General features: G+C 34.6%; 3 protein-coding genes across 3 annotated transcripts; all 3 read left to right on the forward strand.

Moving 5' to 3' along the window:
• The first annotated feature begins 1530 nt into the window (after window positions 1-1530).
• LOC122295133 (putative disease resistance RPP13-like protein 1) lies at window positions 1531-2579 on the forward strand. Its single transcript, XM_043104195.1, has 2 exons — window positions 1531-1643; window positions 2084-2579. The coding sequence occupies exons 1-2, from the start codon at window positions 1546-1548 to the stop codon at window positions 2361-2363; spliced, it is 378 nt and encodes a 125-aa protein (XP_042960129.1). The 5' UTR covers window positions 1531-1545; the 3' UTR covers window positions 2364-2579.
• A 257-nt stretch (window positions 2580-2836) lies between these two features.
• On the forward strand, window positions 2837-3883 carry LOC122293475 (putative disease resistance RPP13-like protein 1). The gene is made up of 3 exons (XM_043102054.1): window positions 2837-3245; window positions 3358-3737; window positions 3875-3883. The coding sequence occupies exons 1-3, from the start codon at window positions 2837-2839 to the stop codon at window positions 3881-3883; spliced, it is 798 nt and encodes a 265-aa protein (XP_042957988.1).
• A 136-nt stretch (window positions 3884-4019) lies between these two features.
• On the forward strand, window positions 4020-5597 carry LOC122293476 (putative disease resistance protein At3g14460). The gene has a single exon (XM_043102055.1). The coding sequence runs from the start codon at window positions 4020-4022 to the stop codon at window positions 5595-5597; it is 1578 nt and encodes a 525-aa protein (XP_042957989.1).
• The last annotated feature ends 8203 nt before the right edge of the window (window positions 5598-13800 follow it).

Consider the following 13800-nt stretch of genomic DNA (forward strand, 5'->3'; position numbering starts at 1 on the left):
AGGAGAAAAGTTGTGAATAGTAGTAAAAAGTAAATAAATAATAATAATAAAATAATAAATAATAATAATAAAATAAGTGCAAAATAATAAATAATAATAATAATAAGTAAAAATTAATAATAAAATAATGTATAGTAATGAAGTACGTGCACTCTCAATAAATAACTTATCTTTGTTGAACTTTCTAGCAGGAAATTAGTATTTTCGGCTGTATATAATGGCCCAAATATTTATAATTTCTAGCGACATAATTTATCAGAATTAACTTAAATATTTCCTTTGATTTCATTCACTAAAGAAAGAAAACATGCGGCTAAGGTGGGTGGAACTAAAATAACAAAAGACATAAAAGAAGGATTATTTTCTTTCAAAAACGCTTACGAAAGATATCACATAAAAAATAAGTTCACAAAACTGTAAAAGATTGATTGAAATATTGGTAGCATTCACTCCACCGACAATGAAATATTCAATGACATTCAAAGTAAAAATAGAGATAATAAAACAATGAGAGTAGAGTAGAATAAAACGTCCCACTCAAGTTGTAGTTTAATAGCTTGTTTATCAGATTATTTTAGAACCATTTTAAGCAGCATCTCCTTAGTGGGATTGAGTGGGAACTAAGCTTTTGGCTCTGAAATTAGGTTTTTTTTTTGTTACATTTGTTTGTTTTGAAATGACTGTTGAGGACTCTCACTCCTCTGAAATCTTGTATATTGTAACCGCATAATTTCATATATATATATATATATATATCATTGCTGAAAAGGGGAAAAAAAAAAAAAAAGTAGAATAAAACGAGATACGCAAACAAGGCATGCTTTCCTCGAATATGTCAAGTGCACAAAATTTCTTTGAATCATGTATGATTTATCCAACCAAATATTTAAACAAAAAGTAAGTTAGACATTGACTTGACAAAAACCTGATTTAAATAAATAATTTAGAAAAAAAATTACCAACCAAGCTAAAGTCATCTTGGTATAGTTAAGAGAATTGCTAAAGTCATCATTTCCTACACTAATGTCGTTGGATAAAGAATTGCCAACCTCTTTTGTATTAATATTGGTATTGCCAACCTCTTTTGTAATTAGTTCCAAATTAAAGAAGAAAGACATCTTATTTAACATCTTAATAGGAAAACAAGCCAGGAGAGGATAGTGAAATATATGAGACACAGAAACAAACTGGTAAATGTTTTATTTCTTTGAGAGCTGCCGGCCAGATGATAAAAGGTTATGAGTTATCTTGACAATATGACAGACTACCCCGTGTCAGCCATTTTCCTATTTAATTTTATTATAGTAATAAATTTTAATTTCTCACTATCATATTCTTATTCACCATTTTCTCACACGAACTTTCTCAGAAATTCAATCAATAACCAATCAGTCAATGACCCATGACCAGAGCATGTGCCACTGACATTTCTCCTATTTCATTTTGTTATAGTAAGAATTTTCTTGCAACCTGAGCTTGCTTTGCTGTTTACAAAAAATCCTTCCCTCATTTCCATTGATTTCTTTCATTCCCAAGAAGAAAAACATGGCTAAGGTGGGCTTGGCATTTCTCTTTGCTTCACTCAGCGTGTTGTTTGATAGAATGACATCTCGTGAGGTGCTTCACTTCATGCAGGGAAGAAAATGTTGCAGATGGAGACAAAAAGAAAATAAAAAAGAGAAAACGGTGAGTCATGCACAGTTTGTTCATTTGGCATATTAGGCATCGAATGCACCGAATTCAAAAGGTGCGGCTACACCTCCTCTCAACTGCACCTTCTCATCGACGACTCCCAATCAGTATTATAAATAGAAGTGCTGTGATGAGGTGTGTGTGTGTGCGGACAGAGTGCAGCAGAGAGAAAACAGAGAGTGCTGCGTGTGTGCAGACAAAGTGTGGGAGAGTTTACAAGAGAGAAACAGAGTAGGTGAGCAGAGAGAGTTTACAAGAGAGAGATTTCTGTAAAAATTATTTCATAGTGAAATTACAGCAGCTGTGGACGTAGGCAATTGCCGAACCACGTTAAATTTCGTCCCTCCTTTATTTAGAATCATCTCTGTGTCAGAACAGCTCCCAATAGAAAACCAACTGAAGTGCTCTTGAGGAAATTGAAGAATGCAATGCTGTCTGTGAAGGTTGTGCTTGAAGACTCGGAGGAAAAGCAACTTACGGATTCTTTTGTGAAAGATTGGGTTGATGAGTTGAAGGATGTTATCTACGATGTGGAGGACATCTTGGATGAGATTGCTACTGAAGCCTTGCAAAGCAAGCTGCAGGATGCTGAATCTCCTACCTTGGTAGGAAATTTACTAAACTCCTTCTCTGCTCTCCTAATTGAGCCTTTTTTTCGAAAAGGTAGATAAAAAAAATTGAAGAGGTACTTGATAGACTTGAAGACCTAACATAGCAAAAGGATTGTATGGGTCTACATGAAGTAGTAGGAGCTCAAGAAAAACCATATCCAGAAGGGCCATCCACTTCCTACGTCTCATAGTCCGATACTTTTGGTAGGGATGAGGACAAGAAAAAAGTAATTGACTTATTGCTCTCGTCTGATGCGAGTGGCAATGAAAGGTGCGTGATTGCATCGTTGGCATGGGGGGAATCGGCAAGACTACCCTTGCTTAACTGGCATACAATGATGGTAGGGTAAAAGAACATTTCAACCTTAAAATATGGTTTTGTGTTTCAGAAGAATTTGTTGTGCCCAATGTAATGAAATCAATTATAAGTCAGTCTGCAACTTCGTCAGCTCGTTCTACTGAGGATCCAGAGTAGCTTCAAGTTCCAGTACAAAAGAATTTGAACGGGAAGAAATTTCTCCTTGTTTTGGATGATGTTTGGAGCGAGAAACCCAAGCATCGGGAGTTCCTATCTAGGCCAACTCTTGCACTATGGGACTCGAGGAAGTACGATCCTTGTCACCACAAGGAATGATAGTGTTGCATTGGCCATGCACGCCATTGCAACTCATCGTCTAGACCTATTACCAGAGAATGATTGTTGGTCCCTTTTTGAAAAACATGCATTTCGTCGTGGTAGCTCCAATGCAAATCCAAAGATAAAAGAAATAGGTACGCAAATTGTGGAAAAGTACAAAGGTATACCTTTAGCAATTAAGGCCATTGGCGATCTCTTGGGGTCTAAATCAGATCATGCCGAGAGATATTGGACAACCATATTGAAGAGCAACTTATGGGATGTTCCCATGGAGAAGACGAACATTATTCCGGCTTTGTGGTTAAGTTATAAGTATCTCCCCTCAAATTTAAAACGATGCTTTGCTTATTGTTCGATATTTCCAAAAGATTATCTTTTCGAAAAAGATGAATTAGTCTTATTATATATGGATGGCAGAAGGTTTCTTGCAACAATCCGAAATAGAAACTATGGAAGAAGTTGGCAATGGTTACTTCAATGATCTTGTATCAAGATCATTATTTCAACAATCAAGTTGTTTATTTAAGCCAGGCTTTGTAATGCATGATCTTGTCAACGACTTGGCAAAATCCGTGACTGGGAAATTTGGCTTTACAATGGAGTTTGATAGCTCAAAAGAAATTGGAGAGATGACTCGCTATTTATTGTGTTTCAACGTACGTAGTTCTGGCATTGAGAAGATTGAAAAGCATCTTTTCAAGGCCAAGCAATTGCGCACTCTCTTGGTAATAAATTTGTCAATGGGCTATTTATCATCTTTGAATGATTACTTTAAGAAGAATGGAGAGGATCTCTTGGTACCTACAGATTCGTCAATAGGCTTAAGAGTTCTCTCTCTATTCTACAGCAACTAGGATATGATTATTAAGTTGTTTGATTTTAGCAAAATGAAACATCTACGTTATTTGGATTTTTCTTTCACAACTGTTAACAGGTTGCCTGATTCCATATGTATGTTGTGCAACTTGCAAACGTTGAAATTATCAGAGTGTACTATGTTGGGTAAATGGCCAAGAGATATGTGGAAACTCATTAATTTACGTCATCTTGAATTTGAAAAAACTCACGGATTAGAGGAGATGCCGATACAAATTGGTAGATTAAAATGTCTCCAGACGTTGACAAAATTCGTCGTCAACAAACATGACAGTGGGTCTAACATTGAAGAATTGGGAAAACTAATAAATCTTCGGGGAAAGCTTTTGATTCAAGAGCTCCAAAATGTTAGAACAGCCAAGGATGCAAGCTTGAAGATGAAGGGTTACCTTGAGAAGTTGGTGTTAGAATGGAATCGTCCAAAAGAAGTACTTGGTATTTCGGAAAGTCAAAGAGATGTACTTGAAGATCTACAGCCCCATGAAAACTTGAAATGTCTCACCCTCAAATGCTACGGCGGGAACGGTTTTCCAAATTGGATAGGGCAAGGGCTTCCTTCATTGTCTAAGTTGGAATTAATTGATTATTGTAGTGCCTTGCCACCCCTTGGGCAGCTACATTTTCTTAATAAACTCTACATTGATGGGTTGGATGAAGTTGTTACTGTGGGTCCAGAGTTTTATGAAAATAGTAGTAATTCTTCAATGAAGCCATTTGAAAGTTTGAAAGTTATGAGGTTGGAGAATTTGTCGAATTGGGAAAACTGGCTTCACTCGAGTGGTGAAAATGAAGTTGAAACATTTTCTCAACTTGAAGAGTTGTATATTAAGAATTACCCCAAATTGAGAGCAAAGTTGCCCGTACATCCTTCTTCATTGGCCGAACTTCATATCATCGACTGTAAGTTAGAGCTCCCCATCATGCGCCGACAATATTCATCCCTTGAAGCATTGCACTTGACAAATTGTTATGATTCCCTTACATCCATTTCATTACACCTATTTCCAAATCTGAAGAGTATTCAAATCGAGAAGTGCAACAATTTGAAATCTTTAGAACAACATGGAGGTGATTTAGTGATATCACAATTAGGAATCCATAAATGTCCTAAGTTTGTATCTTTTCCAGAAGGAGGATTGTGTGCCCCTAACCTTGCAAACTTTGTCGTCAACGATTGTAAGAGCTTGAGGTCAATGCCAAATAAGATGCATATATTCCTTCCATCTCTTTGTTATTTGGAGTTAAGAAGTTGTCCAGAAGTTGAGTCGTTTCCAGAAGGGAGACTGCCTTCCAATTTGAAGCAAATTGTGATCGTCAGGTGTAAGAAACTCATTGCAAACTGGAAGGGATGGGATTTGCAAATACTCCCCTCTCTTGAATGGTTGACAATCACCAGTGACAAATTAGAAGATCATGTGGAGTCCTTTATTGGGGGGTTGTGGCTGCCCACCACTCTGACCAATCTTTTGATCTGTTCATTTGGAAATTTGAAATCTTTGGATAAGGAGGGGTTTCAACACCTCACTTCCCTTGTAGAATTGGTGATCATCGACTGTCCAAAACTCAGGTACTTGCTAGAAAAGGGGTTCGCTATCTCCCTTCATCTTTTATGGATGTTATTCATATGTCCTGTATTGAATAAAGAGTTGGAAAGGAAAAAAGGAGAAGAATGGCTGAAGATGGCTCACATCCCCAACATAATTATTGGTGATCAACACATTCAAGGAGTTAAACGGTTTCCGAGTGAGAGCCCCCATGCATGCATGCATGCAACCTCATGAAAGCTTGTAATCGAAGTTATAAAATCAAATTTTGTTAAAAATTAATAAAAATGAAAGTAAAAGAAATATAAATTGGCATTATATAAATATATATATATATAATGTGTAAGTAAGTTGATGTGAGCATGCATTGGGAATCTTTGTTTTGCTGATCATCATGACTTAACTCTTTTATTTTGTATCCAAATATAATGAAATGCATTTTTTGATTTGTTTTTAATATATAATATATAATACATCCAATAATATCCCTCTAATTTGATCTTTTCCATACATATTATATATACTCAAATTAATTCTCTTTCTTAATTTGTTTTGTAACTCTCTCATTGTTTTCATCCACAGCTTGGATTAGTCCGTATAAACTATCGTCTAGGTACATTGACAGCTAGCTTTCAGAATGTGGAGGATGATCAGTATTAACAAGTTCTGGGTACAGCTTTTCTTTCATCTTTACTTAAAATTCACATGACTATTGAATTACTTTTATTTTTCAAAAACAAATGCAATATTATAAATATGAATTTTCTTGATCTTTGGAAAACTCGTGACACTCATGATTTGGTTGGTTTTTTTGCAATCTAGTACTCATGATCATATTGATATTGGACTATAGACTTTTATCATTAGTCCAAGAACCTTATTTTTCCATAACATATTTGGGAATTTAAATTATGTTATTAAGTCTTAATATTTTATAAACTATGTTACAGGAATAAGTTATAAAGAAATTAAATTAAATTTTAAAATCTACTATTGAGCCTATTATTTTAGTTAATATTCCAATTTGTCTATTTAGTTGGATTTTTAATAAAATTATTATGTTATATTTTTTTATAGGATTTATTATGTTATGTTATATTTAAATAGAAAATCAAGGAATATGTTATGAGCTTTAAATAATATTACTATATATTAATCTTAGTATAATTGAATATTTATTAAAATATCTCTATGGTCTGATTTTGAAGTAATTAAATGCTACGATACGTTTTCTAGAAACATTAGTGACATCTAGTACCTTGCATAGGTGACAAGCAACGAAATAGGAACAAAGAAGCAGTGATAAGAGGTAAGTAGCATGATCATAATTATATGTGTGCTGTAATTATTCTAATTGTGCATGAAAAATGTGATGTTTATCTATGCTACGCTACGAGCCAATTCAAGATTATGCCCCTTTTCACGAATCTCGATAAATTACAATGATATGTTGTGATGCTATGCTGGTATGGATTGTTAGATGGTTGAGATGTTATGAAAATCACATATATGCCATGTAATGTTAATGTAATCTTTAGATCATGTATGGCATGTAATGTTTAGATCAGGTTATGCCGGGTAAATTCATAAAGTCAAAACATGTTCTCATGCATAATGAAAGTTAGTAAGAAAACATATGAAAGATATGATGTTTTGAGGTGATACAAACCCCAAGCGTGTTTCCCCATAGGTTATGATAAGCGGTGCCACATACTGAAGCGTGGTTTACCGTATGCTATATGATAACACGGATTCAAGCGTGTTTCACTATATGTTATGACATGTTAGACGATTCTACGAACTTAAGCATGGTTCTCCATATGTTAAATGATAACACGGAACCAATTGTGTATCACTACATGATATGATACGTTACACGGTGCCACAGACCCAAGTGCGGTTCACCTCATGTCACGATAAGTATATGCGGTCAATGACTATTGGACGATTCACACATGTAATGATTGCCACTAATAAAAGAGACAAGATGAATAAGTCATGTATAATTGTTAGAAAATGCATGGAGTTAGTCACTCATGCATCATGTTACATGAAATTCCATGATGTTGTAAATTTCGCATGTGTTATTATACATTAAAATTTTATAAATCAAGCCTAATATTAAGCTAAGTTAAGTTTACATTATGATATGCCATTACTGAGTCTTCCACTCATATGTTTATATCCTTATGTTTTAATATTTCAGATATTGATTGCAAGAATGCAGAATTGGGGAGCCATGAGAAGATTAGTCCAGAGACCTAATAAGTCTTATTTCCACAAGCATTTAGTTTATGATTATAATATTTGAATAAGTGATCAACACATAGGACTAGTTTATGCCTTTACATTATGTTTTCAGCTTTATGTTATCAAAGACTATTATGTTTAGTTGGTTTGATGATTCAATATACGAGGTATTTTCATGATTTCGGATCTCTGTACTAGGCATTATGTTATGAATGTTGGTAATATTCATGACCTACAGGAAGGGGTGTTACAATGCAAGACTCTCTCACCTTGAACATTAGTTTTATACTTTTCTATTATGAAAAATAGTTGGAAATAATTATTGTATGGATTAGTTTCTTATAATATATGATTTTTGCAAGGCCTTTGGTTTTGGGATTTGTAAAACCCCCAAATCTCTTCCCTCATTTGTAAAAGGTATTTCTCCACAATAAAATTTGAGACACCGCCTCTCTTGTGGGGAAAAGAAAAAAAAAAAACAGTCAGGCTTATCTCAATTTTAACATTAAATTTTGTTATTTAGTTAAGATAATACTTACTTTTTCCATGTAGCTACTGCTTCATAATGGTGTTATGCATTTTTTTAGAATAGTTAAAATTTTAAAATGGATTTAATTTTTAGGATTTATGTAGTCTCATTTTTTATTTTTTATTTTTTATCATTTATCATGTTCCTTTGTCACAAATAAAGAATATCAACAAATTTTCATTTATAATATCTATTATAGTTCTACAATAAAAGAGGCTATAGCCTCGTGAATAGTGGATTTTGTTTGTGTTCACACTATCTCATTTAAGAACAATAAAATATTATTGTATCTTTTTCATTTTTAAGAACAATATTATTATTATTATTATTATTATTATTATTATTATTATGTACATATCTAATTGGTCTAAAAACGAGTGAAGCAATGCATGCCCTATTATTGTTAGGGAACCCCGCCTCGGGGGGTGGGGGGGGGGGGGGGGGAAGGCGGTTTGGGGTCATTAATAATGTAATGTAGTGAAAGAATGGATAGAGATAAAAAATTTGTGGGGGAGGTTCAAAGGCAATGTCTACAAAGTTTCCCTTTCTTTTGGTGGTAGACCATCTCTGATGATAAACATTTTGCAACTTCTGGGTAGCTACTCTGCATCAAGATGGTAGAATTCAAAAGGTCTCACATGAACAACTATCATCTCTAAGGAATGATTCTTTTTTTGACATTATCAACATTGCATAGACTTAAAATTCACATGACTAATGAATTACTTTTATTTTTATAAAACAAATGCAATATTATATATATGACTTTTCTTGATCTTTGGAAAAATCGTGACACTCATGATTTGGTTGCTTTTTTTGCAATCTAGTACTAATCATATTGATATTAGACTGTGCTATGACCATAGAATCCCCATAAATGTCAATATTTGTGTACGTTGTCAAAATTAAGTTATTTCGCTAAAAAAACAATTTATTTGCAAGGTACTACTAGATCATGTGAAGAGAATGGTTTGGGAGATGGTTTGGTAAATTTGGGAGCTGCTAGATCGTGTGAGTTGACCGGTGCAAAACTGCAAGTGCACAGTATCGTAGTTTTATAATAAAGTGATAAGAAAAGATCGTCCTCAGGGATTGGTACCTTACTTTTGTCAAATACTAAAATTATACTAATCTCGATTTTATCTAGAGGAATCACTAAGATTTTTGTAGTTGCAAATTAAACTAAGATCAACTCAAAGAGAAATACGCAAAGGAAATAAAACTGAAGTTCAAAGATCAAATTTATGGGAAAGAAAACTTCTAGAAAATCGATTTCACCTAATTCTTCACTATGCTTTTCTCATCCAGCTAATTTAATTTAATTCTTTTCGTCTATTAGCAAATCTCTAATTCATCCAAAAGCCTCTTTCGATAGTCAATTAGAAATGACTCTTGTTTATCAATTCACACAAGAATATGCAAATTAAATAATCAAAAAAGCAATAAGATCAATGATTTAATTACTACATAGGTTCATACAAGTCTTTCGATCACTATATTTACCTATGCTGAAATATTCAAGATCTATCCTATGATTCCCTCTTTCGATAGCAAATCACAAGATTAAATATCATCTAATCAATGACCAGTTAATTAGAAGCAATAAACTCAGAATAAATCAGATAAACAAAGAGAGAATTGCCTTAAATTAGCATAGACAATCAAGCATAGTTCGAAACTAGGTTACATCGTTTTCCTAGAATAAATAAAATTTAGCTCATGCTAGAAATGAAATGCAACATAAACGAATTCACCATAATTGTTCTGAGAATATTAGAAGAAAATAAACGCTGAAAAATACTCCTCGCAGCCGCAACTCGTCTTTAAAAACTCAAGGAAATGTTTCAATGCTTTTCTCCGGTCTGTGCTCGTGTATGATTCCAACGTACGTGCAATATATGGAATTCCCTCTCTAAAACAGATGAATTGAATCCTTCTAGCTGTGTTTTTCTGTCCCAAAAAGTGTTCTCCAGTCAACAACCGTGGCCATAGAGTGAAAAATCCCTTTTATATGGTGTGACGGCGGAAAACCTTAAATCTGTCAAAATACGATTTTCGCTCGAGCGGGGTGTCGAGCGCACATCAAGCGTTCGACTCTGCCTGATTTCGCTCGAGCGGCCAATGTCTCCGCTCGAGCGATCTTTGTTTTCCAGCAACCCGCTCGAGCTCACTGTAGAGCAGCAGTCGAGCGTTTGAATCTGCCTGAATTCGCTCGAGCGGCCAAAAGCCTCCGCTTAAGCGATCTTGTAAAATCTGCAATACGAAATTTTGCAAGTCATCAAATACCCCCAAACTTACAACTTTGTTTGTCCTCAAACAAAAAGAAAAGCAAATGATAGTTTAGGCAATATCAACTCGACCTCAAAGAGAAGTATCATCACTCACCAAATTTTTATGAATTTAGATTTTATCTCTAATATCTTACTCTTTTAACATCAAAGATAGCAAGAAAATCAATCAAAAATTTTACAATTTGTCAAGCAAGAGTTAGGCATTTACTTCAACCTAAAGCTAAGACCTTGAGTGTGTGTGTGTGACATAGTCAATTTAACCTCAAACCACCTGCAAACTCAGATAAAAGTAGAACAACCAAAATCAGAAGAATTCTCTTAAAACTTAACCCCATAAGTCTAATTTTTAAAAATCCTCTCCACTAATGTAGTCAACACCAAAATCAGAGATCAAAAGGTCTTTAATAAGGTTGTAATGATAGGCCACAGGGTGAGGGTTAAGAAAGAACTGGATATGGAAAATCAAAGCAAACTGGAAAAATACTTAGTGAAAAAAAGAACATTAAAAGAGATATCCACATGATTCAAATCATAGCTCTTTCTTGGCAATATGCTCATACTTGTGGCATTATTATTGTTGTAATCACTGATGCAATACCAACAATTCCCTTAACAAAATCTGAGGTAATTCACACTCCGCTTAGCCACTTCTTTTTTTTTCTTTTTTCTTTTTTTTTTCAGTCACTTCCTTTCTTCTTCTTCTTCTTCTTCTTCTTTGATCAAACAGAGCAAACATAATACGGTTCATCATGAAACCAATTTTCTCTTTTAAATATACTCTCCACCAAAGTATTTTCTCAAACTATCAAAGGTAGATTCATTGTTTTTCAGGCTTAGAGCGGACATGGTTTATGTAGTTCAAAGAATAAATAAAGGCTTATGAAGGCTCAAGGGGGTTGACTATGGAAACACACAATGTAATGATGGCATGATATTTAGGACGGCTGGGAAAGCTTTTTGGTTATGCCAAAGAAATGCCTAGATCATTTCTCTAATATTTGGTCTCAACTAGGATTTCGCCTCAAGGACCCATCAACGGATTCTAGAGCAAAGCAAAATCGAACTTCCCTCTTTCAATTAATTCAACTTCTTCTCTTCAAAATCGAACTTCCCTCTTTCAATTAATTCAACTTCTTCTCTTCATAAGCAAAATGGAATAAGAGAAAAACGACTATGTGCTCAATTATGTTCAAGGTCAAAAATTTAAACCAAAGTACCCACAAAACTCCACTTGACATAAAAGAAATTTTTTTAAATTTTTCTCAAAACCATCTTCAATCACAAATTTCAGAGTCATAGAGAATTCAATCTTACTCCAATGCATGCTTGGTAAGAGAATCAAACAACCCATCAACAATCCAAGACTTAGAAAACAAGAGGATCAAATGACTATAGGAGTTTACACCCCCAAACTTAAACTAAACAATGTCCTCATTGTAATGCAAAAGTAAAAAGGATTGAAGAAATAAAAGGAACTTCCCTGGTTGCATGATGAATCTTCCGAGATTTAAAATTTTTCAGCTCTTTATTCATGCTAAATAAACCTGCATCAAAAACCAATTTATTAAAACTAAATAAATAAAGATAATAAAATAAATGAAAGAATGAAAGAAAGATCTATGGGTTGCCTCCCATAAGCGCTTGTTTTAAAGTCTACAGCCAGACTTTTCAATCATCATCAATTAGGATCTCCAAGAGGAATAAATGCATAGTTCCTATCCATTTGTTCTCCATAGTAGTGCTTCAATTTCTGACCATTAACTTTGAAAATATTCCCTGTCTTGTCTTTTAAATATACTGTTCCAAAAGAGAAAACTTCATGAATTGTATAAGGACATGTCCATCTTGATTTCAACTTTCCTGGAAAGAGTTTGAGTTGTGAATTGAAGAGTAAAACTTGTTGTCCTGGAGCAAACTCTCGCCTAAGAATCTGTTTGTCATGCCACTTCTTCGTCCTTTCTTTATAGATCTTTGCATTTTCATATGCATCATTCCGGAACTCTTCCATCTCATTCAATTGAAGAAGTCACTTTTCCCCTGCTGCCTTCAAATCAAAGTTAAACTTTTTTAAAGCCCAATAAGCTCTATGCTCCAACTCCACAGGAAGATGACATACCTTTCCAAACACTAATCGGTATGGAGACATCCCGATAGGTGTTTTAAAGGCTGTACGGTATGCCCACAAAGCATCATCAAGCTTCTTCGCCCAATCCTTTCTATTAGTTTTGACCGTCTTTTCAAGGATGTTCTTGATTTCTCTATTTGAAATTTCAGCTTGGCCATTAGTTTGAGGATGGTAAGCAAGTGTTATTTTGTGCTTTACACCATATTTAGAAAGACGATTTTCAAACAACTTGTTGCAAAAGTGAGTCCTTTCATCACTAATAATAGCTCGTGGAGTGCCAAATCTTGTGAATATATGCTTGTGCAGAAATTTGAGCACTATCTTTGCATCATTTGTTGTTGTAGCAATTGCTTCCACCCATTTTGACACATAGTCAACTGCTAATAAGATATAAGCAAAACCAAAAGAAGGAGGAAAAGGCCCCATAAAATCTATTCCCCAAACATCAAACAACTCAACTTCTAAGATACCTTTCAGTGGTAACTCATGACGCCTTGAAATATTTCCCATACGTTGGCACCGGTCACAAGTTTTCACCAAAGTGTAACTATCACGAAAAATAGAAGGCCAAAAGAACCCACTTTGAAGTACCTTAGCTGCTGTACGAGTGGCTCCAAAGTGTCCTCCATATGATGATGAATGGCAATGATGAAGGATGTCTTGCATCTCTTCTTCTGGCACACATCTTCTAATGATTTGATCAAGGCATCTTTTGAACAACAAAGGCTCATCCCAAAGATAATAATTCACATCATGCAAAAACTTCTTACGTTGATGGTAAGTAAGATCAGGTGGTAAAACTTTACAAGTTAGGTAGTTAACAATATCAACATACCACGGAAGCTTGATCTCACATGCAAACAACTGCTCATCAGGGAATGCCTCTTGGACCACTGAATCTGTTTTTTCTTCCTCTTGCTCTAACCGAGAGAGATGGTCAGCCACTAAAATTTCACTTCCTTTCTTGTCTCGAATCTCCAAATCAAATTCTTGAAGAAGTAGGATCCAACGAATTAGCCTAGGCTTAGCATCCTTCTTGCCAAACAAATAGCGAAGTGCTGCATAATCAGTGAACACTATCACCTTTGTACCAATGAGGTAAGACCGAAATTTATCACAAGCAAACACCACAGCAAGCATCTCCTTCTCAGTTGTTGTATAATTTAACTGAGCTTCATTCAATGTCCGGCTTGCATAATAGATGGCTCTAAACAGCTTGTCTCACCTTTGCCCCAACACTGCTCC

The sequence above is a fragment of the Carya illinoinensis genome, chromosome 14, assembly GCF_018687715.1.
Source record: "Carya illinoinensis cultivar Pawnee chromosome 14, C.illinoinensisPawnee_v1, whole genome shotgun sequence".
Lineage (NCBI taxonomy): Eukaryota > Viridiplantae > Streptophyta > Magnoliopsida > Fagales > Juglandaceae > Carya > Carya illinoinensis.

Bases quoted from the DNA above. Each gene is read 5' to 3' on its own strand.
- LOC122293475 (XM_043102054.1), top strand. From the start codon at position 2,837: ATGTTTGGAGCGAGAAACCCAAGCATCGGGAGTTCCTATCTAGGCCAA. The intron at 3,246-3,357 runs GTTATAAGTATC...TATGGATGGCAG, and splicing joins TATTCCGGCTTTGTGGTTAA to AAGGTTTCTTGCAACAATCC.
- LOC122293476 (XM_043102055.1), top strand. From the start codon at position 4,020: ATGCCGATACAAATTGGTAGATTAAAATGTCTCCAGACGTTGACAAAA.
- LOC122295133 (XM_043104195.1), top strand. From the start codon at position 1,546: ATGGCTAAGGTGGGCTTGGCATTTCTCTTTGCTTCACTCAGCGTGTTG. The intron at 1,644-2,083 runs ATGTTGCAGATG...TCCCAATAGAAA, and splicing joins CACTTCATGCAGGGAAGAAA to ACCAACTGAAGTGCTCTTGA.